Source organism: Carassius auratus, chromosome 3 (genome assembly GCF_003368295.1).
Source record: "Carassius auratus strain Wakin chromosome 3, ASM336829v1, whole genome shotgun sequence".
Lineage (NCBI taxonomy): Eukaryota > Metazoa > Chordata > Actinopteri > Cypriniformes > Cyprinidae > Carassius > Carassius auratus.
The window spans coordinates 25,185,484-25,213,203 of NC_039245.1; the positions used below are offsets into that span (position 1 = coordinate 25,185,484).

At 41.4% G+C, this 27,720-nt stretch overlaps 1 protein-coding gene across 1 annotated transcript in view; it reads right to left on the bottom strand.

Annotated features, from left to right (window-relative positions):
- Positions 1-51: 51 nt before the first annotated feature.
- Positions 52-27,720, bottom strand: part of LOC113052341 (retinoic acid-induced protein 1-like) — a 52,565-nt gene continuing 24,896 nt past the window's right edge. Inside the window, exons 2-5 of the mRNA XM_026216799.1 lie at positions 8,191-13,946; positions 7,609-7,702; positions 6,892-6,941; positions 52-2,278 (exon numbers count right to left, since the gene is read on the bottom strand). Of these exons, the coding sequence (XP_026072584.1) occupies positions 2,270-2,278; positions 6,892-6,941; positions 7,609-7,702; positions 8,191-13,929 (5,892 nt within the window). The 5' untranslated portion in view covers positions 13,930-13,946 and the 3' untranslated portion in view covers positions 52-2,269. The remainder of the gene's footprint in view (positions 2,279-6,891; positions 6,942-7,608; positions 7,703-8,190; positions 13,947-27,720) is intronic.

Here is a 27,720-nt window from a genome sequence, read left to right on the forward strand (position 1 = left end):
TTTTTTTTTCCACAACTTGTGTGCTTTTCCTGGCTTGAGTCTGAGTGACCTCTTTTTGTCGTCTGAAGAGGAAAGAAGAAGGGCATACGACATTACAACAACACAAGGTTGAGGAAACGATGACCTTGTTTTCATTTTTTGGGTGAACTGTCCCTTTAAAAGCTATTTAAATAGAAAACAGTTATTTGAAACTGTTATAAAATTTCACGTATCAGATAAATGCAGCTTTGACGAACAAGACCCATGACACCACATTAAACCTCTCACAGATTTTAGCCAAAATCTTGAACTGTGTTCCCAGGATAAGAGTGTTTTATATAAGTAACAGTTGATATATTTACACTATCTGTGTATAAAAGCTCCAGTCTCCCGTTTTAGTTTTTTTTTTGTTGCAGAGCTGTGCATTTGAACATAATTTCCACAGACTTCGTTATAAGTGCATTTGTGCCAATGCAATTTTTCACTTGTTTTTATATTCCTTTGAGCCCAGACGGGCTGAACATTTGTGCAAGACTCTTCGCCCTGAAACAGAATGGTTTCTAAACCAACAGAAGCACCCGACAGAGTAAATACAGGTGTTAAGAAAGCAAGCAGGCGTAGATCTGTTTCTCGTATGCCTCCAGATGTAATTTCGGAGCACAGGCTGTGAGACGTACAGAGACATCTTTAAGGATAACAGCACTGAATTGTGTTGAACGCCCAAAAAGATGCGTAGAAAGAAAACAAAACGTGATTTTCATCTCAATTCCAAAGACAGATGTTCATGTTCACACATCTATTATATTTCAAGGCAGTATTACATATACAAAAACAACCAGCATCGCAGTATGAGCTGTAAACAAATACAATTGCAAAGAAAACGTCATTTTGATTCGTCGTTTTAATAACTTTTGTAAGCAATAACATATTCGTTTTATAGAAAATAAACATCTCTAAGAAATACTATACACAATTATAATAGTACATCACATCTTACATTTAAACAGCGTCAAATACTTATATACACAATTACTTGGAATCAGGAATCAAATAATTATGTGATGTTCGGTCATCTCTTACCTGTTATACTGCAGTGAAGTGATGGTTTTATTCTGTAAGTCACATGTACATCTGATTCAATGACTATCAATTCTCATTTCACCTTGTCTTCTGCGTCGTTTCACAAATAACATGAACAGAAATGTAAAATCGGTTTGTGGTATAGATCGTTTCACTTTGCCGAGGCTTTCGTAAGCTTACAGTTCAACACCAAAAAATACACCGTTGACATTATTTACTCGTTCGGATGTCGTTTCACACCTTTGTGCATTTGAGTTATTTAGAAGAATGTCAAAGCTGCCCTTTTCCATGCATTGAAAGTCAACGGGGCCTGGAGCGGTCAAGCTCAAAAATGACAAAAATGCACCATAAATACTTAAAAGTCATGTGATATACAGACTGACATTTAAGAAAATGTCTAAAATTAGAGCGCCGTTGTGTTTGTTTCGCAGAAGAAAGAAACCCATGCAGGTTTGGAAACGACATGAGGGTGAGTAAATGATGACAGAATTTTCTTTTTCTTTTTTTTTTAGGTGAATTAAGCCTAAATGCTGAGCAGCTGATACACATAACATGAACGTAAGATATTTTAGTCATCCAGATGCACAGTTGGACATCTCAGTGGTGCTGTTTTGTCTTCAAATGCACATGAAAATAAGCCTACATCTTGGAGTAGCAATATATTAAAATAATGCATTTATATGTTCTTTTTTTTCTCTCCATGATATCAGAATATTTATACCTGTAAAGCACACCATGTACAATTTCATTTTTTTTTTTTTTTCTTTGTAACATTAAGTGTAAATTGAAATACATCCAGTGAGTGCATGTTGCATGACATCTTCATATTTCAATTGCCCTTCCTCAGCGGAAATGCGTCAGTGCCAGCCAGTGCTCGGGGCAGCAGGCCAAATCTGCCACCAGGTGTCCCTGACAGATAGCATCCGCTCCAGAACACGGAAAAGCATGGAAGAATGGCACATTCGGATTCAGAACAAAAGCGTCTTTCCCTTTTCAAGCGTCTGGTGATGAAGGGTCTTGTGTTTAGGCCTGGTTGAATGGATTCAGAGATGATCTGATCTTGGGTCGGTATTGCTACAGTATCTTTGTGCTTCGACTGAAGCTCCTGTTGTTCTCGGTGTTTCAGGTGTCCACAGCGACTTGCAGCTAGCACACAGGCAGACATGTCCTTGTTCTACTGCATGAGTGACATTCACCATGTGTTGGGATGTTACATTGCCTGAAAAACAGAGCCATTTGAAATGTGTAAGAGTGGAGAAATAATTCTGGAGCTTTCTGAAATATTACTGGGTCATATACATCTTCAAGCCAAAACAACATCACAAATAGCAATGGATTAATGAATTCTTAGTTGATTTGTCTTACTTGAAAACAATATATCTTAAAAAAAAATGAAAGAAAGAAACATCCTCAACATTATTTTTAAAATGTCATAATTCTTCATGAAAATTTCATTACTCATGTACAGCTGCCATGGCTAATTCAGCTCTTTATTTCTATCCAGTTCATTTTCTTGCCATAAAATGAAGTATTTCATTTAATTTCATTTATTTATGTACTCACATTTGATTTGAAGCAAGATATTAACCAAAAATGTGCAGATAATCAGTTTGGCAAGGACAAAAATGTGATGTACACAAATGTGCTGAATTAACAAAATTGACACAATATTTAACATTAAAATATTTGTATTTGTTTTTACTATTGACATATATTATAAATAAATGATTACTTCTACAGTAATACATATCTGCAGCACCGGCGGCGCCAGGGGGGGTCTTGGGGGGTCTCAAGACCATGCCAAAAAATGCCTTGACCCCCCATTTGACCCCCCAGCCTCTTCCTGATTAAAAAATATATATATTCGGGATAAAGATCCAAAGATGTTTCTCTTCAAACTACGCAGAACAATAATAAATAATAATTATTTCGACATTTATTCATACACTGAACCGAGAACCGTTTCTGTCGGACGCGTCCGATTCGAGAACCGATGAGCTGATTATAACTGCGCATGCGTGATTCAGTGTGAAGCAGACTGACACAGAGCGCATCTGAACCGAACTGATTCTTTTGGTGATTGATTCTGATTCTTTGCTAATGTTATAAGCGCGGGTAAACCAAAGGCTTGAATGAAGGGCAATCATCGCCAATGACGGCATTACATCGAGCGCAAAAGAACCGGTGAACCATTTTTTTTTTCAGCTGGTTTATTTGATCGAATTGTCCGAAAGAACCGGTTCACTTGAGCACCTGCTCCTTTGCCCCTTAAGTGCCCTTTTGTCATGTTTGTAATAACATAAACTTTTGTGAATGCCTGCCCACGCCCAATCATAATATTAGTACAATTTCTTAATAATAATTTAGCCGTAAATAAAATGACCAACATGATGACCGTTCACCTGACTACGACCTCATCCAACCGGGAAGATTCCTCATGCTGCACGCGCATTTTTTAATTGCTAGAGGATATTTTCAACATCGTGGCAGCTGGTAAGTGGTGTTTCATTCTCAGCGAAGTGATTTTGGTGTTTATTTACTTATTATTATTTTACAAGAACGATGTGATGTGAGAACATGCAGATACGTTGTTTATATTGCTGTGTGTAGCCTGTAGTGTAGAAGTAACATTAGCGTGCTGTTTGAGGGAGAAAAGTTTCACAGACATCGAGGGGTCTGGTCTTTTTTATGTTATTTGAATAAACTTTTATTATATTACAGTACTTATTTATTTTTAACACGTAAAAATAATTATCACAACACTGGTAAGGCTTATTCAGATTTTCTCATTCTCTGAATTATCATTATAAAAATAAAAACAATTCAGAAATGAATTAAAATAAAATTATATTTTAAATGTGATGCAAATATTTTTTTCTACAAAAGCAACAGTGTTTACAACAGCAAGACCACTTTAGCCTGTAAACTCAATAATATCTATCTGGAAATAAATGTAAAAATATCAATGTCAATAATAATGCATAATATACCTGACATGAAAGTGCAGTGTGAAGGATATGAATAACAAATGTAGCCTGTCATTTGTTTACATTGCAAAGGTGTTTTTGTTGTTTAGTAGCAGAAATATGCAGTTATTAGCCATGTCCACTGTATTTTTTGTTGGTTTTCATGAGACCCCGCTTGAAAAGACCAGGACCCCCCCATTGCCCCCCCAATCAAAATTGTCTGGAGCCGCCACTGATCTGCAGTCTTTAGCATGACACGTGTGTTGGCAGCAGAGGTGCACTATGCACATGTTTATGTCGGGGCGGTTGTGCATCACGCACTGCACGCGCTCTCTAATTGGCTGCGCCGATATAAAAGCACTGTGGAGCCGGGATCTACAGCCGGCCCGCTCTCTCAAACACACTGCAGGACCGTTTCCTATAATTGCGCTGGCACGGTTGCTATTCTTGTTTTATGTGTCTCTCCTCCTCCTCCGCAGCTTTTCTTGCTGTTGCGCTCGCTCTCTTTCCCTCCTCTGCTCTGGGTCCGATCCCTCGCTTTCTCTCTGATCTCTGAACTAATCCTCGTGCTCTTCATCGCGGGTAGTCTGCACGTCTCTCACACACGCGACGCATCCGCAGTCGTGTTGCAGTGTTTGCAAGGAAGGACTGCATTGATATTCATCAAACGTTCTGGTGTTCCAAACAAACACAGGCAGTTAGTTCAGCTCGAGCTGTCTAGTCTAGTAATATAGTTATCGCCCATCTCCGATCACAGCTGTAGTAATGGAGAATGTCTTATTGACTTACATTGATAGAATGTTCAACATTCTAAATCTGATTACAGTGGCTTCATTGCAACATTTGCATTAGTGTTCTTTTCCTTCCATCTAGTTGCACACTGATATGATTGGTCTTTTCTCTTTTTTTTCCCGCCATGTTTATCAATTTTTTTGTCATGTAATAGTCAGTACCGTGGAAGCTGCATTTTATACACTCAGAACCGTAGTTCAAACCTAAATTCACCCAAAACTTATCCTTCTGCTGCCTGGCCAGGACTGGTGTTTCCTTCAGGAAATGCAAATGGAGTTTTTCTCATGCAAGCACAGGGGAAAGAACGACATCATTCTCGTGTCCTGCCCCCCTTCAGCCTGACCTAAAGCGCTGTGTTGCTGCTGTCATATTCTCAAGCCACATGAACCTAAAAGAGAGCTCGCCACTGAGTGCGTGTGAGCACAGAGGAGAAGAGGAAGATGAAGAGGAAGAAGGAGATTTCCTGGGAGACCTGGACGGGGGTGGTATCTCTACCGCTCGGTTTCATTAAAGCGGCAAATTGGCATCCCGAAGACCCAAAGCCCTTAGATCCCCCTGCTTGTTCTGAACTTTCTTCTTCGCTCAGTTTGTCTGTCTCTTTCTCTCTCGTTCTCCTCTTCTTTGTCGTGGGAGGGTGATCGAGGAAGGGAGGGGGAGAGCCAGAGAGGGGAGGGCGGGTTGTTTTGATCTCCATCCAGGTTTTGTCTCACTGTCTCCGAGAGGAAGCTGTACTACTGCTGAATATCATCTTTTCCTGTCTATCTCCCTGAGCTGCCTCTGTTGTAGTTCACAGATTACTTGTAGGTGGCGTGTGGACCAGCGAAATGGAACAGTACAAGAATGAAGAAGCATGTGAATCTAAGCAAAGGTGAGCATTATGAATATTACTGCATAAAGCTTAGGTTAGGGATTTGAAAAAACCCTAAGTATTAGACTTGGACATTGGTGAAAAATCTGTGAAAAAATTCTCATGCCATATCTAGAGAGCCCAGTAACCATCTAACAACATCATAGCAACACTCAGAACACCTTTGCAACCAGAACTGGCCCGCACCTTTGCACAGGTTGTGCACCATTTGCACAGGTTATCAGCTACTAACAAGTGACTAGAAAATGTGCATAGTAACCAACATTACCCCACAAGGTTTATCAAATGAGTTTAACTTATGGTCAACCTGAATACATAAGAAAACTTTTTGAAGAATCTTCATGCAGCTATTTGTCATTCAACAAAAGTTCTACCAAGCTCCAAAAAGAGCCAAAACATCATACAAGCACACAATATTATAAAATCTCTATACATAAAATCACAACCTATTTCTACAACGTCACCAGAATGGCACTTTGACAGACTGTCAAGCCTGGATTGACGTTATTGGTTCCCAGTTGTGTTGTCATGGCTCTGAATATAATGGACAAACCACATGGACTTCTTTATGGTCTGTAGTCTTTTTTGTTACTTGACAGTTGGGGTGAGCAGTCGTTGTTTGGAAAAGATCTGTGCAAAGATTCTTCAAAGATGTTCCCGTTGGATTCCAGTGAGTTTGGAATGACGTGAAGGCTGAGTAAATAATGCAGAATGTTAAGGGTTTAGGAATTTGAGAAATCAGTAGGAGCAATTAAGCTTTTGGATGGCTTTCCGCTTCAGGCAAGATCCAAGACCTTGAGTGAAAAATGTAGCCGTTCCCCAACGAGTAATAATCATCAGGCAGCACTTCTAAATGTCTTCTTTTTTTCTGCTCTTTAAAGTTAGTGGCTCCTAAAGGGGGACAAGGAGACTGAGAGAGAGAGAGAGCCTAGAATGTCTAATTAACATCCCTCACTAACTTCTCCTGTCAGTGGAGAGCTGCCCAGTCAATAGCAGACAGATAAGGGTGAGATATGCTCAGGGCTCATCTGTTGTCCTGAGAGATGGTGCTGATGAGGAACTGTGCTCTGCTGTCTAGTTTCACTCCCGGCTGTTGTTAGGGAGGTGGTAGAATGTTACAAGGACACTGAAGTTCATGGTATAATGGGACTGTCTTTTAGATCAGAGATGTCCTTTGCTGTGTGTGAAACCAATTCACCTGCTTACCTTGTGTTTCGGACACCTAATGGAGAAGGTCTCTTCCTGAAATGTGCAGCCTGGAAAAAAGATACAGAGGAAAGAAAGGCAAAGAATTAAAGGTAGAAATTAGAAAATGCTAATGCCCTAATTTCTGACTTAATCCATGATGTAACTACCACTTTATATGATGTCAATTTCTAATGGCGGAGAGCAATGCATGATGGAGGGAAACTAGTCTCAGCCTTGGATGACACGCCATGGAGCATTCATGAACCATCTGGTGCATATTGTCCAGAACTGACGACATCTGCCAGTTATATTTCTATGCAATTTCTGGGATTTGGAGTACACAGGTTTTTATCAGTCAAACCAGTTCCCAGGAAGCGTCCAAGGAAAAGCAAGTCACATGAATTGTAGTATGTAAACTACAACATTGTCATAATAAGGTTAATTACGTGAAGTAACTCTGAGAAAAAAATATTCTGAACCAGTCTCAGATTTACTTATATCTAAATGTCAAATAAAAATCATAACAGTGTGGTTGGTTGTTTTTACCTGTTAGTCAGAACCTTTTGCTCAGGTCTTTCAGTAGTTTAATAGTTAAAAATCTGGTGTGTGAGTGTAGGAGGAATCTAGTAATTCTATATGCTTGGATTCAGTGCTTAGATCCTAAACAGAGCTTCATAGGTGGAGTTATTAGATGGACAGTAAATATATCACATTTCTAAGTGCCAGAACTCTTACCCATCTCTTTGGCGCAGACATAATGGTACCTCTGTGTACAGCTCTTCCAGCTGCAGCAGATGGAAGCTCCTTCACCTTGGCACCTGGAGCATTTCTGTGATGAGACAGAAAGCCTGAGAAGCTACTCTCTAAAATACTGACCCTTTTCCTGACAGCCCCTCTAGCCATCACCATTTGCAAATAATATAGTATAACTAATATAATTCCAGACCCATTGTTAATGTATTTTATTATTATCATTGGGTTCTTTTTTAAATATAGAAATCAATAATATAGGTGCTTCTCAATAAATTAGAATGTTGAGGAAAAGTTCATTTATTTCAGTAATTCAACTCAAATTGTGAAACTTATGTATTAAATAAATTCAGTGCACACAGACTGAAGTAGTTTAAGTCTTTGGTAGTTTTAATTGTGATGATTTTGGCTCACATTTAACAAAAACCCACCAATTGCATTGTGGAATACAGTGTGGTGTATATTGCTATTTCTGAGTATGTTTTTCAAACATCGAAACATGTTTTGTACATGAAGTTATCAGTGCAGGAAGTTATTAAGTGCATTTAATACAAATGAAACGCTTACTGCATGTGCAGCTTTCTGAACAGCCTCCTTCAGCCCAAAGAGTTTGTCTCCTACCAGGATTATGCCTGTGGTCCAGACAGCACAAGCTTCATGAGCCCAGTGCTCTTTCACCTCAGCCTCCATCTGCAATTTCTTCAGAGCCGTTCCACTGCCCCCCTCACCAGCATTGGGAGAAGTTCCACTTAGTTTTCTCTGCAGCAGCAGCAGTCTTTTGAACCTCATCCGCAAAGTGGGGCGGGTTCTGAACTGTTCCCTAACTGCCCTTTTCCCCCTCCTGGGATGGCCGCTGTGTCCTTCACTTGCCCCTTCCTGATAGACATCCTTCTCACATGCACTCTGTGAATTCATTTGTTCTGTGATGCAGCTGACCTCTGTCTCATTTGCACAGTTGCTGTTCTGCCTGAAATCATTCCTGTGTGTTGATGACAGCATTTTTCGTGGTACGCAGTCCTCAGGATAATAGGGGCCGCACAAGTCCCCAAGCTCTCTGAAATTTGCTGGCTTTCCACATAGGCAGCATGTAAGACTCCTGTCAATTAGGCTTTTGTTAACTAAGGGCCCTTGTAGCATAACCGAGGAGTTTGATACTGCCTTGGTAACTGTGACTACGTTTTTTATTTTAGCTGCACTCTTTTTTCTTGCCTTGCTGAGCATCTGCTCTTCCTCAGGCCTGTTGACAATTGTACAAAGAGATGCTAGCTCCAAAGAACTGTCAATGTGTACATATGGTCTAAAAGAACATTTTCCGTTACCAATTGCTGGATGCAAGTTTTGCAATTTCACTGATGGGCTGAGATCATTGCTGCATTTTGTCTTTATGTTAGGTTTCTTCACTACAACTTTGAGGACATTCTTAACTTTTTTTTTTGGTCCAGGCTTTCTTTTCTCCTTTACTTTGTTATCTGTTTGACTTGAGAGGTCCTCCTGTTTGTTTTTGAGTGATGGCCGCCTGCCTCGTTTGGGTTTTATTAGTGGTAAGCATAATTCTGTTGGTGGCTCTTCATACTGTGTCTGTTCAGCTGTTTCTGGTAAAGAGAAGGAGCATGGAGGTGGGGGCAAAATATCAGTCTGGATAGGCTCCTGTTGCTCCACAATAGGGATGTTTTCTGGTGGTTCAATGCCTTTTCTTCTCCTCTTACGTTGCTTCAGATGCATTTCATGGTTGTTCTTAATGGCTCTCTGTTTGGCTAGCCTTGGTGTGTTGATAATGAGGCTCCCAGCCTCCAGGGCTACATCTGGTGCATCGCTGCTCTCTACAGTGGCCCACTTTCTCCTCCTTGGAGTTTGAATACCTGTGTTTTGGGTCTCTTGTGTACTTATTGTACCCTCACCCGCCTCGTGAGTCACCTCAGGGGTTTCCATTGTCTCTTTCTGCTCTGATACCTGTGGCAACAGTTTTAATGTTGATTCTTCTGGTACAATATCTGGTTGGATATTTACAGGTTGCTTTTTGGACCCTGGAGATGTGATTTTCTGAACCATTGCCTCATATTTAAGTCCCCTGCCTTTGCGAGGAGGCAAATATTTGGTTTTAGTGGGACACTGAGGAGGTACAGAAGGCATGTCACTGATGTCATCAGTGGGAGAGCTATCAGTGGTCACAGTGGTCCTAATAGATTTTGTTTGCAAGTGTTGTCCTCTCTTTCGCTTTCCCTTTGCAGTACAGATTCCTGTGAATGTATCTGATTGAGGCTCTTGTGTCTTAACTTCACTTTCTTTAACGCCTTTCTTTCTCTTTTTGCTTTCTGTGGATGGTAAACTGTATTTTCTTTTGATACAAACCACCTCTTCATTTGGTTGTTGAAGTGAGTCTGTAGAAACATCCTTCTGCTCAGGTAATTCAAGATTTGAAGATTCGGTCTTACATGACTGATCCACAGTAACATCCTGTATTTGTGAGTGTATGAACATTGGTGAAGGTGTCCCAGCTGATTTACCATTCTCTTGCTCTTTAACTTCAGTCACATTTTCTTTCTTTTGTTTCCGTGATCTCAGTACCATGGACTTTTGATCTCTTGCTAAGGACTTCACACAGCTGCTGTCTAGAGTAGATTCAGAAGTGGAACCCACAGTTTCATCCTTAGTGATGTCCACAACACCAACAAGTGTGTCCAAAGTGAATGCTCTGGTCGTGTCTTGCAAAATAAGTTCATGTGTACAGTGTGTGCCCTTGATATGGTCTTTTGTAATTTGAACATTTTCATCTAGTTTTATTGATTTAATCTTAGAGGTGATTCCTCTTGGTCGACCTGGGCCTTTAGGTACTGACCCCTCAAATGGCTTTGACTCTGTGGAGGTTTGACTTGGCATTGTAAAAAGTATTTCTCTTGCCAAAGCGACAGGATTTGAGCGTAGTTTAGAATTTGATTTAGGACCAGGTTTAGGACCTGGCTTTAAAGTAGGTTTTGGACCAGGCTTTGCATTTTCTGTGGGTACTGTACATTTTAAACTTGTTTTGGGGCCAGTTTTTACACTGGGCATAACATCAGGTTTAGGTCCTGGTTTTGGACCAGGTTTTGAAATTGATTTTGGACTAGGTTTTGGTCCAGGTTTTAGATTTGATTTTGGACCTGGTTTTGGACCTGGCCTCACACCTGGTTTTGAACTTGATTTTGGACCAGGCTTTGGACCTGGTTTCTTTCTCTCTTGAGGGCAGACTTTTGGGCTACTTTGTGAACCATAGGAGCGAGTGCACATCCGGGATGGTATACTCTCTGTCACAAGTTTTGGTGTTTGACTGCTAATATCCTGATGTGCAGTTTCCAACTGATCAAGAATACGGGTGCTTTTGCTAGAGGGCATACTGGGATTTTGGGCAGAAGTTGGAGCACTGTCTCCTTCCACAACTAGCTGCCTTCTGATTCCCGCACTTGAATGCATTAGTCTTCTCCTGCCCCTTGCATGTTTCTTACCAAACATTCTTGTATGTGTAGATGGGGCTATAAGCTCTGTTTTGGCCAAGGGAGTCACTGCACTGGGACAGCTTATGCCTGGTTCCATATCCTCATCCCCTTTCTTGGGAGAGGGTGGGGTGTCAGCCCAAGATGGTGCAGAGTGCAGTATTGACTTGCCCGGCAACTGAGGAGAGTCTGGCTCCAGTACCTTTGCATCACTACGATCAATGTGATGATCCCTAGCCTGAGCCAAAGGTGTTGTTTTCTCATTGAGAGCTGAGAAGCCCATCTTGGCAGTGTAAGGCTGAGGTGCATTGTCACATATGGCTGACCTCCTTTCATTGCTTCTGTATTGTGTGTCCTGGGCAAAGCTTTCTGCAGTTTCTATGTCGACTTGTGGCATGTTTCCTATCTCCTTAAATGTACTGCAGACTTCTGCAAAGGACTCTTGTGGGTTTGCTCTATTATTAATGACCTCATCTGAGGTTGTCAGACTCTCCTTTTCATCTCTCACCTCAGTGGAATTATGGGAGAGGACAGACGTCTGCTCCTCAAGGGTGTCTACTGGTCCCTCAGTGTATGTAAGGCTCTCTATTGAATTCTCACTCTTTACATTTTCTTCTTTCTCTGGCAAGTACAGATCAGTTTCTGAATTGCTGGGTGATGTTTTCACAAGCAATTCAGCATTGGTCTTTGGCTCTGTTTTGAAATTTTCTGACTTTATTCCTGTGCCTTCATTACTTTTTTGATTAAGTTCAGAAAAACAGTCCATCTCTGTGGAGTTTTCTTTTTCTGAATCAAATTTGTTTTGCAGTCCTTGGTAGATATTTCCTTCTGTTTCATATGAGTAACCTTCCTCTAGTACTGCTTTATTTATTTTATGAAAAAGAGAAGGACATTTCTTATCCTCCATCCACTTCTCTTGATTTCCTGCAACCTTTCCTTTGCAGTCATTCTCTGCAGACAGGTTAATTTGTCCAGTTTCCTCCTCATCAGCCATCCTCTCAGTCCATGCTGACTCCTCAAAGTTCTCCTTTAGAGTGCTCTCTGAACTCTTTATGTCTGGTGGTGAATTACTCTCTTGTTTCATAGGACTTGGAGCTGTTACACCAATAGGAGAACGCTCATCTCTAATGCAACAGAGAGAGCTGTCGGGCTCTTCTCCAGTCAATACTCTTTGAACTCTTGGGTCACAATTGAGATTATCCTCAGACGCTACACTCTGAAGACTTCGCACTGAGTCACCTGACCTAACAGATACATCATCAGCTGAGTTTAAGGAGCAAGTGGACATTGCGTCAAGGTTGAGACGTGACTGTGTCTGGGTTTGTGCTTGACCTTTATCCTGCCCAAAATAGTAGTAGCTCCTGTCCATCTGGTCCTCAGTGCTGCTAGAGTATCCTCCCTCCTGGAGTTCTGCTGTCATGGACCTGGAACTGGTGCAAGCATCAGATGGACGAGGACCATGTTGGTTATCAGGACAAGATGACTCTTCCATACCCTTTAACTGACCTCTATAGTCTTCTTCCTTTTTTGGATGATTTCGTTTGCTGGTCTTTTTGTTAGCCATAAGGGCCTCAGACAGCAGCAGATGCTGGACATTGTTGGAGATGTTTTCAACCTGAGACGTCAGGGCATTAAGGCTCCACAAACTGGGGTTGGACAAGAGCTTTTCTGAAAATCGTTCTTTCATGGAACCAGAATAGCTCTGGGACTGGTGGTTCACACTGGGTGATGAATGAGTATGAGGGGGCATCAGCATATTTTGGTCTTGCAAACCTGTGGATGATGAAGCACCAGGGTTGATGGGTGGTTGGCCATACTGGAATGAATCAGGGTTTGGCATTAAGGGGGATGGTGTGGAATTGTATGAGGGAGATCTTCCCACCGACCTTGCAGGTGAATGACTAGAACTTGGACTGCAGGTCTGATAGTATTGTTCTGGTGACCTTACAGAAATATCTGTTATGCAGTAGTTTTGCTGGGGCGGATTGTAGTGCTGGAATTTCTGAATGTTCTCTTGTGTACCAGACATTCCTTGCATGGAACCCTGTTCAAATCCTGATCTAGATGGAGTTTGCTGATAACCATAATTATTCTGAGGTCTGTATCCACTCTGCTTTAGACTGTTGTGATTGCTGAGTTGTCTTCCATACTGGACATTGGGTGGTATACCATAGCCTTTGTAGCCATGTGGCATTGTATTACATTTCTCCAAATAAGATGATGAAGAAGAAGGCAGGGGTTGTGAGTGCTGAGGGAAATGAAGATGACCCTGTGGATACATTAAAGGAGATGGTGCTGGATTGGGTGGGAGGCCCTGTTGATGGGAACTTGTATAGGTTGGGGCAGATGACTGCGAAGGTAGATGGCACTGACTTTGAGAGATAGCTAGCATATTCTGCTCTAGGTACAGGGATGACCCACTGACCCCAGACTCCAGCCGTCCCACCATATCCTGCTCAAATTGGGTCATCTGAGGTGACTCATCCCATTTTTGCTGCAAGTGACCTTCACTCATGTACTGGGCTGAGTATCCAGTGCCCATGTGATTACTGTAGCCAGCCTGCAGATGCTGGTTTGGAGTTTTGGCTCCTCTATAAGTTTTTTTAGTCTGAGTACCACTGGTGCTGGTGTAGATGGGATAGGTCTGCTGTCCATAACAGTCTTTAGAACCCACTCCCGCTGTTGACATCCCTGCAGCAGCTAGAGAGTGTGGCTCGTAGCCCTGTCTGGACTGGCTGTGATGATGTCTATAACTCTCAAGGCGCGATAATTCTTGGGGTTCCTGCTGGTAGCAGTGCTGGTTGCCATGGAAACCACTCCGCTCTCTGAAGGACTGCATGACTTTGGCTAGGGGCTCTTTGAAGAGAGAGAGAGAGAGAAAAATAGAAAGAGAGAGTCTGTGCTTAGTGGCTTCATTTTCTTATCAGTGATTATTCTCTCATTCAATTAATTTGAATTCACTGCTGTATTTGCCCTAAAACAAATCATATTAGAATATACACGTACTCGGTCATTCATAAAATCTAATCATATCTCTCTCAATGAGACTATAAAATCTTATTCTCCCTTACTGCAGCTCAATCAATCATTGTTGTATTTTATTAAATCTAGGAATTTGAGCCCATCTGTTCTGCGATGTGTCGTAAATACCTATGATAGGTGCAGCAATATTATTATTATTATTATTATTAAACACACAATGGTTAAAAATCGATGTGTTCATAAGGGCCATGTATACAAACAAACAAAGCATTTTATTATTGGATCATGAAGTGTTATGTTTAAATAAAACCAGCATTATATTCAATATCATCCATTTGCAATGAGAGGGTTCTATTATTATTGTCCCTTTTGTTTTCAATCTACGGTTTCGGTAATGTGACTTTCTGGTAATATTCTTTTCACTCAACAGTGAGTTTGAAGTAGCAAGTGTGTTTTAGGCATAGATGGAGGCTGTTCTATATCCACTCCGGAGCTGTAGGCCTGTCGAGGGATGGCCGCTCAGTCCCATCAGACACGCACATTATTCATCTCACTAGCGCACCGTCTGAAGCCATCAGACCCAAGAGCAACGTGCTCCCCTCATAGCAGCCTCCCAAGAGGTCCCACCATCCACTACTGCTTCAGTTGTGCTTGTTAGCTGCTCTGCTTGTTTACACAGTGACCCAAATAGGACCACTCGGATCTATGCTTTAGGCTTTTAAAAATGCATACAGTATGTGGCGGAATGTACAAGCTGGCCAGAGTGAGCAAGTGACATGTCTGATCCTGCTTTCTAAATTTGTTCCCATACAGTTTTTTTGTGGAATCATTGGCATTTAGATCATCTTGTTTGAACACACTGCATGACATCTACTGCAGCTGATTAAAGACTTATATGTGGCTGTGTTGCTGACACAGCCACAGATCTGTTGAGAGCATGGTCTAAAAGGTACAGTACGTTTTCTAGGTCTGCTGAGAGGGCAGAATTTGCAGAATACTCTTACTGTAGGACTAACTATGACTGTACAATTATGGACTGGCCCATATCCAACATGAGTCAAAATCTATGGCTATATTTATCAAACTTTCTGTGGTGCTACAAAGTAAGTGTGAATTGATGGCAACTTTAAAAAAAGATATGTAGGTAAAAAAAAAAAAAAAAAAAGATGTTCCTGTTTTTTTATTTGTACTGTAGCAGAATATGCTCTGTTATGTCTGCATGTGTGTTTATCTCAACTGCAGTCAATAACCTTTCCTTGATTACATCACCTCTGGAGTCAGGTTTCACCCTAACTCTCACATTGAGTGTTAGGCAATCATGTCTCAATTATGTATTTCCTATAGATTATGTAGGGGATGTGCAATGGACTCTTAAACATATCTAAAATAAACACAAATGCTCACAGTTTAAGTGAGACATATATAAGGGCTTATTTTGTGTCTTTTATGAACAAAACAGTGTAAGTGACAAGTTTGACAGAAATTTCATTTATGAAATGTAAATTTTTTATTCAGTACTGAAAAGTTTTTTTTTTTAGTTCCATTCTATTAACAAGTGAAAGTGACATGACATTCAGCCAAGTATGGTGACCCATACTCAGAATTTGTGCTCTGCATTTAACCCATCCGAAGTGCACACACACAGAGCAGTGAACACACACACACACACTGTTAGCACACACACGGAGCAGTGGGCAGCCATTTATGCTGCGGCACCCGGGGAGCAGTTGGGGGTTCGATGCCTTGCTCAGGGACACATAAGTTGTGTGATTGAGGGTGGAGAGAGAACTGTACATGCACTCTCCCCACCCCACTCGAACTCACAACCTTTCAATTTGGAGTACGACTCTCTAACCATTAGGCCACGACTTCTCTAAATGTAAATGTAAATGTAACAATACATTTCACTAAACATTTGTTTATGTCCATTAGAGTAACTTAAGATGTTGTAATTTGATTCGGATGCTGCCTATGAAGTCTTCACATTGTTTGGAGCACAGTCAGGCATTGGGGGTGACATGGGAAACTGCCAAGGGTGGCATCTTGACAGGGGTGGCACTGAGTGCCCACGGGAGAAAAAGAAAATGCACAAAAGCACAATCTTGGTTTTACTCCTTATTTGCACATTAGATAGATGATATCATGTTGCCGCGAGGGTCAGTTAATCTGTTTTGGACACTCTGAGAAAAAAAAAAAAAAAAATATATATATATATACACATAACAAAATAGGCCAATATTTCTTATTAATGTTTTTACTGTGCACTTGGGCAGTTTTGTGGGGATTTATGGTTTTAAAATAACATAAATGGCACTAGATGGCAGCAGTGGATTACTCAATGCCCTGTATAGCATTCCCAAGTTTATCATTTAGTTTTATATTTAGACATTATCAAATCATTATTAAAACATCAATTTACCATTTCAGCATGTTTTGTGCTAAAGTATAAATTTGTATTATTATTATTATTATTGTTTTTGTTTTGTTTGTTTTTGCAATCATGTCACAATATTATGTGTGTGTGTGTGTGTGTGTGTTTGTGTGTAAAAGTTAAAAATTCCATTTGTGTGTATATTCTGCATTTGTAGATATATATATATATATATATATATGGCTGAAGGGGTGGGTCGCCCAGGGCATCATACAAGCATGAACCACCACTGCAGTCAAGATCTATATTAATAAAAATTCCCTGGATTAGAAAAAAGGTGAAGGAATCCTCTCACACTGATTGTTCTGAGAAATAATAAACCAATAAACCAGCTCTCTGCCATTTTCTGAATCCTTCATAACACAGCTTAGTTATGAGATTGAGGGACATAAGGCACAAGAAAGGCAATCTGCACATAAGGAGCTTTCAACCAGAGCAAACATTGAGTCAGGAAAGAAGATGCCAATGAAGAAGGAAAGGAGGCGGGAGTGAAGGTCAGGGTAGGGGGTCGATTCAATTTCAGTGCAGTCCGTTAAGGACATGAACTGAATTTGAGGAACAAATTTAATCTGCTTCCTGCAAGAAAAGCATACACAAGTCAGATGCATTAATTTAGTAAAATCATACTTTACAACCTGAATCCATAGACAAATATGTTCAAGGGACAATTGGGGGGTAACAAATATTATTATATAAGAGTGTCGGTTTTCTAGAGATGGCTCATATTGCTTTGAATGGTTCACAGTGGACTGAAAGATGCTAATCAGATCGGAGGCTTTCCACTGGAGTGTCTGTCTTGGCCAGGCATGAGGCCTATCCTTCGGAGATGTCATTTTGATTGACATCATCGCGGCTTTTTGCTGACCTTTTAAAGAACAGAACCATACAGAAGAAACGGCGTTCTCTGGAAAATAAAGGATTAAAGGCATTGTCCGCAGCAGACCCCTGGAATGTCTAGAACATTCTCTTCTTATTCACAGTATTTCAAGTGTTTTTGGTTTCCTCACCAATTTACCTTGTAAATAAGCATATCTATTACAAGACAAAATGAGAGGTTCATAAAAAGTACACTATTATAGTTTTTAATTACAAATGAATCAGTGTCATGACTTTTCCAATTTAGTTAAAATGTCCCATGTACAGTTTTCAATAATTTATCTTTGCAGTAAGCATTTTGATCTACACCATATGGTACACATTTGCTTTTATCTCACAAAATTGCATGATATAAACTTGAGTTATAAAATCAAAATTGCAAGATAAACTCAGAATTCTGTGTTATAAAGCCATATATAAACACAATTCAGAGAAAAAAAGCAAGAGTTGTGAGATAAAACCTTTAATTACTTACACATTTTTAAAAGAGTTTACTAACCTATTTGTGTCAGTAGTCACTGAAAAAAGGTATGACTGCCTATAGATCTTATGTGATAAAAGGATTACGCAAGATCTTCTCAGATGTGGCGATGTTCCACATAATTGCCTTTTCACTGACAACCTCATCATTCAAAAATCATGAGTCGTAATATCAACAGTGTGATAATGACTGCATCTGACTACGGAAGCGGGAGGTACTTTTGAAAGACTTGCGCAGAAGACACAAATCCTCCAATTAGCTTAGAATTGCACTCAATGCTTTCCCCCCAGAATACGTTGAGTTATTTTGCTGCTTCCTCTATTAGGAGGCTGCAAAGCGTGCCCTTTAAATGCTGAAACCTGTCACCGTTGGCATGGCGACGCTAAGGGGAGTGAAAAAGCAAACCTGCCCTCCCTGCAATGAGGTGCCTGCTGCCCATTTCATCTGTGCCAGCGGTACCCAAGGCATCACACCTCAGGGGTCTGAAATAAGAGCTGTTTAGAGAGGGTGCGGGGTATGAGATGGTGAGAGTCCTCTTCCTGTGATCGATTTTTGCCTGCGCATTAGAGTATGTGAAACTAAGCGAAAGACGTGTGGTGTGTGTGTTTTTGTTCACAGGTAAATCAGGGCTAAAGCTTCTCTCCAAGAGCCCTAATACCTGAATAAAACCTAAATAAGATTGAGGTGCATGTTTGCGCCAGCACAATGGGCTTTAAGCTGCTTTGTGGCGGACTAAAGAAACATAAAGCCAACTGCTGATGGCACACAACATCTCTAAATTCTCAACAAGGAACAAGCCTGTACGTGGCAATATAACCAGGCACATAGTATCTGGGGAATTGCGACTCTACATTTAAAAGAAAGAGCTGCTATAAATTGGGGCGCGAGGCTGATTGATATTCTTCAGCAGGTCTGCATGTACAGGAGAAGGCATTAGTCGAGTAAAGGGGTGAGGTGCAGCAGATGTACAGAGAGGGAGGTTTTGCGGCAGGTGAGACCGCTGCGCTCCTGTCTCTCAGTGCTGCGCTCCAGTGAAGCAGCGATCTGCTTTAATCTCACCCTCTCTCTGCTGCAGCGCTCCACTGTGGCCATGCTCTCCACACCCCCAGCCCACACTCACGCTCGCTGTGTTTCGTTCTCCCAGTGCATTTTCTGTCCCGAAGATCGCTTACATTGATCTTTCAGACGGAATGAGAAGTCTCAAATGGTGGCGTGCTGAGGGATTATTTTCTTTGAGACAGACTTCATCAATAACGCTGGTACAAAGGCACAATGACATTACTGGCCTGAAATGCTATATGCCTTGCTGCGCTCAATAAGGGCACAGTCATTTATTTCTCCCTGTGAGGCACGCAACTTTGCGCTCACTCCTGTTCTGTGCCACTTCAGCTCGGTTAATTGATGATGTGAAGTGGTCGCAGTGTCACTCAGGCTACCGAAATCTCTCTCTCTTTCACACATCTTTTCTTTCCGTCTCATATCTCTGTACTGCACCCCTGCTCTGTCCTATTTTGGCTCCACCTTAACTACAGATTAACCTTTCTACCCTGAAGCAGGGGACACGCTGACAGTGACCTTGAGACGAAGCTGTGTGTTGTTGCAGGAGCTGCAGAGCAGTGACAGACAAAGACCGAGGCTCAAAACCAAATCAGCTGGCTACCTAAAAAGTATTTCTGGGCATCAGATGTATAGGTACTTCATGTATCTTTAGTGGTTCTTAAAAATACTGTCTAGTAAGCTTTTATACCCCAAAATTCTTCATAATATCCAAACATGCTATCTACGCAGATGTAACCCCTCTCTTCCGGGTCCTCACCATCACACCTCTTTCTTGTCCCCAGTGGGTCTTGAACCAAGGTCTTCGGGAGGGAGACCCATGGGAGGTGGACATACTAACAAGGAGGCTTAAGACTACAGCTACTAGCTGGTGTGTCTCTTGAGATCAGGGAAGTGAGGTTTATCTGCACATCACCTACTTGCTGGCCTTCGTTACACTCACCCCCATAAACCTCACTCTCATCCGGGTCATGGCACCAATGTGGGTCCTCCCGGTTCCTCACTGCCACACCTTGTTCTTGTTCCGAGTGGGTGTTGAACCCAGGTCTCCTGCATGGGAGGCGGACGCACTAAGAAGTAGGCTAAAGACTGTACCCACTGGAGTCAGTCGCTAGTGCATCTCTTAAGGTGGCCTCCGTTACACAGGTGGTTTAGTGTAGACATAACAGTCACTGTACTCTCTCTGAATGGCAAAGTTGAGTATCTCTGAAGTTTGGCCACAAGCTCATGCTAATTTGATCTCTTTACATAGCAGATCATCACATCATCTCAAGCCCTTTAGAGAGGGAACCATCAGAGAGTGTTGCTCTCTGCTCTAGCAATGACAGCTGATATGGACACTCACTTGGCTTAGGCTCTAAGGTTTGTCTAAATGCAGGATGAGTGAAAGAATAGGCCGGAATTCAAGGTTGGCACATAGGAGATGCAAAATAAAGTGCATTTTAATACGATAAAGGGTGAAAAGAAGTGAATGTGGCAAGGTTTAGGGGGGTTGCTGAGGTGCACATGCAGGGGTCTTTTCTATTTTGTGACAGAACCTCGGGCGATTCCCAGAAGGTGCCCTTGATGTTCCCAGTCTCTCCGTGCTCTATGTATGTCATCCCAACTTTCTGCCTTATCAACCACCGACCTGTTACCTGAGGAATGAGCAGGGTTATTTTCTAGTGCTGAAAATCCAGATGGGCTGACACTAAAAGCCTCTCTTTCAACAATCCACTGACAGTATGGATGAAATCAGAGCAGGCTGAAGGGGTAGAGACTGCAGGGAAAGCAGGAATGAGATAGTAGATTGGGAAGGAAGGGAGGGATGATTAGAGGAACACATTTTTTACTTAATGCACTTTAATTGTGCAGAAGAAGTGCTAAAGTAATATAAAAGATATATAGTACATTTGATTGTGTTAAAGTGGAACTATTTATTTCAAGTGTAACTGAAGTGTGCTTGCAATATATTGCAAGCACACTTCAGTTACACTTGAAATATTTTTCAAGTCTGATATTATTCAAATATCATACAGTCCTCATCAAAAGTGACATTGAAACACATTTTAGACTTAATATTTTAAAAAAGTAATATGCCAGGGAAAGTTTAATTATAATTTTTATATCAGAAAGTTATCTGTCAGTTAAGTTATTTTTTACTAGCGTGGATGGATGGTTGAAGATGAAATGGAGATTGTTATTTTCAGGCGGTTTTGCAGTTGATCTCTATCCCCCTCTTTTATTTTTGGCATCTTCATCTAGTGGAATCAAACTGACATTGGGACAAGGCTCCCAGTGTCTTATAAAATCCTGTTTGGGATCTCTATTGTTTGGCTTCTTTTAGACCCCCAATGCTGACCGCCTCCACACGCCTCTGTGTTCAATTCCTTCAGAACGCAAATGCACACATCCACGCAACAACATGCTCTTTGACAGAGCGCACGAGTCGTCCTATCTTGCAGAGGCTGGGGTGGGTGGTAGTTGGTGAGAGGATTTGCTCTTTGAAAAGTGCCCACCGATTCGATTGCTCTGTCAGAAATGCTTTCTCTGATGCTTGAGAGTCTGTGGCTTGCGAATGAGGTCTAAGACAAAGGGACACGCTGGCTTTGGCATATTTATTTCGCGCTCTCTTTCATTCTTTTGGTTTCCTTCTTTGCTGTGTCTCTCTCTGTCCAAAGCTTCTGTGCCACTGTTTGCTAGGGGGCTGTGAGTGTGTATGTGTGGTAGGGGAGTGTGGACAGGGATGGGTGAGTGAAAATGTGTTTGTGGATCTCAGCCAAGCCAGTAGAGGGCTGGAGGAGTCGGGATGCTTTGCTCTTTGTTGATGAAAAATTGCGATTGGATCCCATATACCTCAGTCTGACATCAGAGCACTCCACAAGCAGCCAGTTCACCATGATTATATTAAACCCAGGCTCAAATTACTCCAGTCGCCCTAATTAAACTTAAATCTCCAATACCACACAAATTACCTGCAATGTAATTGAGCAAAGAGCTGTGGTTTAAAGAGGGCTGCGACTAAAAACTGAAGGGGTTGGATGCAGGGATATACTGAAGGTCATGCCCTCCTGCTGGGGAAACGTCTCATTCTCTCTCTTCTTTTTTTAAGTGGATAGAGGACAGTGGTGTCTGTGATGCTCGAAAAATGGAGCAGTCAGCTGAGGCTCCTGTCTGACTCAATGTGCTCCGCACCTGGGTAAGGCACACAATAGCACTCCAGTTCTCTGTCTCTCATCTGTCTGTCTCATTCTGTCGACCTCTATCCCTTTGCAGTCCTTGTGCCAGTATTCTCTCTCTTTCACCAACAGATCTTATAAACATCTTTACATTTCCAGTGCAGAAATGTGTGTGTGTGTGTTTGCCTTGTTGTGCATTTAAAAAATACTGTCCATTGGGAGAGGAAGTGTGTGAAAAACCACCCTCAAGTGTTTCAAGACCCATTCAGAGAGCAGATCTTTGATATGAACCAGGCTAGGTTTGTTTCATTTTTCAGATATATAGCTAAAACTTTCATCTTCCATCTCTATAAGATTCAATTCAAACTCATGGCAGGAGTAGCTAATCTGAAAATGAACTTGAATGTAAAAGACATTTTACAAATACCTGGTATATAGTGCCCCTTCTGGCAATGCTGAGAATGCAACAACTACTGGCATTTAGGAAATTCTGCTCTGACACATTTTGGATCTCTACAAAGTGTGAAATCGAATTTGCATACTTGTGTGAAGTATGTTTCAGGCCTAGCTGCTTTGGTGATTCTGCAGTCACCTTTGTAAACTGGACCAACTACAAATGGCAGCTATGATGGTTCGAGGCCAAGATGAAATGTGTTTGCACGCTTGTTCATGTTCTCAGGAGAAGGTTGTGTGTTTGTGCATAGTAGTTTGTGCTAGGGCTATGTCTGCTCATACATGAGCTCTTGTTGATAAATGTGTGTGTAGTGCATGACGGGTTGTTTTACAATATTAAATCAGCGGCTAAGTTTTCACCTTACAGGCTCCTGACTTACTGCTGTTTGATGTTTTAACCAGTATATCAGCACAGCTGAGCTTCTCTGAAAAACTACCTTCTATCTGAATTTTTTTTTTTTTACTCTAAACAACATTCAATTACTCTCTTTACATTATTTATGTGTGCGTTTCATGATGCCTTGGGGTCTTGAATGGTTACAGGATTTTTGCACACAAAACTGACACAGTCCCACATTCTTTTGTAACAAAAACTCATTTTGAAAAAAAGAAGAATAAAAAAAGATGTTTATTGTATGCTTTTGTTGGAAAAGAGCAGTGTGAACATTCTTCAAATTTTCTACTTTTGTGTTCCATGGAAGAAAGTCAACATAAGAAAAAACTCTGCTTATTCAGATCAAGTAGTCCATGGCAAATCTGATCTTGCAAATATGGCTTTGATGAAGGTCTCTTAAAGACATTGTGCTGGGTGCTTTGACACCACGCCACACAGGAGTCGCATCTGCACATACATTCTCTGACAGCTTAGAGCTTTGAGGCTGGGAAACACTATCTCTCCCTCACAAGAGAGAGAGAGAGAGAGAGAGAGAGAGAGAGAGAAAGAGAGAGAGAGATACACACAGAGAAGTAGAGGTGGGGGGAAATATGGCTCTGAAGCGTGAAAGCAAATGATGCCGTCGGCCTGCTAAGTCTCTCACCAGAAGGCGCAAACAGCCGTGTCTGAGAAAGCAGCTTAACATCACACACACGAAGTTCAGGGCTGCGGTGCGACAATGGTTGCCACTGTAGGGCGTGGAGCAGATGCAGATGCCAGAAACTAATGCAAAGCCTGGCAGCAGCTACTCCGAGCATCGGCGGTGTGACGAGGTGAACGGCATGAAGCCGACTGCGGAACTGCAACAGGATTTCCATTCACCCGTGGATTCAGGTGCACTCCGCCGTGTGCGTCAAGAATAACTGATTGGAAGCTGGAGGCACAGCAGGTTTGAAAGCCCCCCCCCCCTTCTCGCCAGCCTGGCCCATTTGCATCGGATGCTTGATTTGCATACATATGAGGTGAAAGAAAGGACTTGTGTGCAAGAGATATGCATTCCTCCATTGAGAATAGATCGGAAAGAGAGAAGCCTTTTCATCAATTGTCATAAGAGCTTCCTCTCTCTGTCTATCTCCCTGACCACAGCTAACACCTCTGAGAGCTCAGATGAGACCTCCATTAAAATTCTCTCTTTCTCGGGCCTGTCTGCATGAAAGAAAGGTGGTGACAGTGAAGGGAGAGAGGGAGCGCCGGGCTGACAGCATGCATGTGTGTGTGGGTGTGTGTGCTCCAGCTGGCTATGCGCTGCTGTGACGGCTCTCCGCTGCAATCCCTCAGTTCAAACGCATTGATTCACTCTGAAGCCTCAATTCCCCCCTACAGACGTGGCCACAACACCTACAGCGAGGATGTGTCCCCTCCCCCAGCTGAGACATTCAAGCTGGTCTGTAGGAAAAGTCATGGATATAAACACAGCACCTTTACAATCACATGGAAATGTGCTTTGATATATTGTGTTCAAATTTCAATTTTGTTAAGTTGAAATGTACACGAGGCATGAGATTTAGTGCAATATTTTGAATAGTCACAACTGGAAGGTGTTTTAATACACACTTCAGGCTTTAATTTGTGCCAAAGCAAGTCAGATACAGATCCGGTACCCCTGAAATTGGACCAGGCATGTGTTTTAATGGATCCCCAAATTTCGTTAACCATAAATTGATAATGCTGTGCATAAGTTTCAAGAGAAATCAAGAGTAATATTGATGTTATTGAAAGCCTTGTGATATCTCCATTAGTCTGTATTAAGTGGAAAATCCACCATTTATTTTCCAAGTGCATGTTATTGATCTTATGGTGAACGATTCATCCATCCGTATTACATTTTTAATCAAAATCTCATGCTTGTTTTCTCCAGTTAAATGTCAGATTTCCCTCTGGAGATATATGCAGGACTTGAGTAGGTTGAACCAAGACCTCGGTCTACATTTGTCCGTTGCATATCAGAAATACGTCACAATACAGTACAAAAGATCTGTCGCTATTCCACTAGTGTAGTCAGGATAAAATGCTTCTTTTTTCATAATTTTGTTTACTTGCTTGCAGAAAAATCTTATTTTCATATTAATTTACACTAATACAAGTTATTAGGAAACTCACCATTACTTTGCCAGTGCTATCAATGCACCTGTTTCGCCCGATGAACACAACAAGCGGGCGTTGCGATGCTGGAAAACGTAATCCCTTCCAGGGTAATGAACAGAACTGTGTACACTGCAAGAGCCTGACATCACACTGTTTATTTGGTAGCATCTCCATTTCTATACCGCTTTGTCGATTAGTGGGAGAGGTGGTTATATTGGGGTGCTTGCTTGCAGTGTTGATTAGGTGTCAAACACACTCCCTCATCTCCCAGTCTTGCCAGATTCGTAACTCCTTCAAACCTGCTTGATCCTTCACCAGCCCTTCCACTATTTACAAATTAAGCACTGGGCACAATGCAAAGCAATGCACAGTCTCCAGTGTAGAAAAGGCAACGCCATGGGTTTGATTTGCAGGAAAGTACAAAATGATAAAATGTATACATTTAGTGAAATCTACAATAAATGCAACACACAAACTAATGCTTTTGAGTTCAGTTTCGTATACTGTATGTGTTTACTCCATCAGGCATAAAGGGGCTCACACTTTGTCAGTGGGTGGCTGTCTGTTTCTCTCTCTCTCTCTCTCTCGGCCCTCAAGCTCATTGATTTTCTTCCTTACCTCCAGCCTGCCTATATTATCCCATCCCATCAGCGCCAAATCACTCCTCATCTGCGCTGGCACAGTTTGTGCAATTAGTCGCCCGCGTCCATGGGGATGAACCAAGGAAGCGTGTAATACTGATGCCTCTCTGGCTCCACAACGACACCGCTTGGGCACAGAGGAGCGGGTGCCAACCTTGCCCACTTTAGCTCGGCTGCTACATCATGTGGCATCTGTAGTGAATCACCCACCTGGCATGGAGACGGCACAATACCAGCTGACCAGTGCGCTGGGCACTTTTAAACGGTCTGCCACCTCTATTCTGTGAGGTGATGACTGGGTTGAGAGAGTTCTGGATAAGTAGAGTGGTCATAAAACACAATATGTGATGCCAAGACCGAGGCGTTAAGACAAAGAGTATTGTTGGAGTAGATTCCAAACCTGTATGCCTTAATTTCTTCCACTTCCACATTGTGACATATGGAGTTTGTTCAAAGTGTTCTGAGTAAAGGATTTAAAGTAAAGTTGTACACTGATAATATTGTATGAACATCAAAACAGCTGTGTTGCCAAATACCACTGATTCTAACCTGCATTGTAACCATACATTAGATTCACTCCAAAGTTATTTTCATCTCAGAAAAAAGTGCCCATGTTGCTCACTGAAAACAAAGATCCTTGTTAAAAAGAACTGCACTTAATTGTATTGAATGTGCACTTGCAAAAGTACTTCAGTTCATATTTCACAAAATGCCTCTTAAATGTAAGTAAGGAGAGCACAACGCCCTACAGTTATGTAAGTGGAATTCACAGTAAGTCGTAATTACAGTAGATCGCTGTAGACGTCCATTTGTTGCTGCTGTAAAGCAATCCGCCCTTTCGCAGAATTCTGTACCTGTTCAACATACTCCCAAAACAGACGTTTGGTGGGAGTGAGAAAAAGAACAAAGCCATTAGCCTCATTAGAAGTCAGGTTTACACCAGAATGATTTTGAAACGGACATTTCGAGGTTAAAATGTGAAAGCTCGTTTCTGCCACTGAATAAAATAAAAAAGGTAATTGCGAGTTTTTATTTCATAATTCTGACTTCCACCCCTGCATGATACAATTCTGAAAAAAGTCATGTTATCAGTTATGAGAAAAAGTCAGAATTGCAAGATATAAACTTGCCATTCCGGCTTTTATCAGAACTGCATGAAAAAACTCAGAGTTGTGATATATATATATATATATATATATATATATATATATATATATATATATATATATATATATACGCAATTGTGTTATAAAGTCCAGTTCTCGGGGGAAAAAATACAAATATACTGGATGCAGAATTGGTAGTTTCTATCTCACAATTCTGAGAAAAAAGTCAGAATTGCAAGAAAAAAAGGCAGAATTGCAAGAAAAAAAGGCAGAATTGCATAATGCAAACTCACATTTGTGAGAAAAAAAAACAGAATTGCTAGTTTCTCTCTGACTTTATTTCTTGCAATTGCAAGTTTATATCCTGCTATTCTGACTATAAATCACAAGTCTTAATAGCTAGAGATAAAGTCACAATGACCTATTTAAATGTTTTAATTCAGTGGCAGAAAATGGGCTTCCATAGAAAAAAAAATACATGCAGTTTCACACACTTAAAAAGTATACTTTGACATAATATTGCAATAAAATGTTACTTTAAAGTACATTTAAAATTGTTTTAATTGTACGGCTATGGGTTTGGTTGGGTAAGAAAATGATAACAGAATTTTCTTTTCTGTGTGAGCATCCCTCCCATGGAGACAGAGTGTATGTGAGGGGTACAATACCAAATGACGTGTGTGTGTGTGTGTGTGTATGAATTAGGGCAGCGGTGAAGAGCTGGGCCACAGCAGGACAGCTCTATTGTTCCTCAGGGAGGACCTGCTGTGCAGCAAGCCGGTTATTTTTAGGAGGGTGACTCTGATGCTAACCTCACAGGTACTTGTCTAAAAAAACTGGGGGGACAGAAGGAAATAGAAGGGCATTTCTTTACCCTGTTATAGGCATGCGTGGCAGCGAACCAGCATTATATAAAAATGCCTTCTTA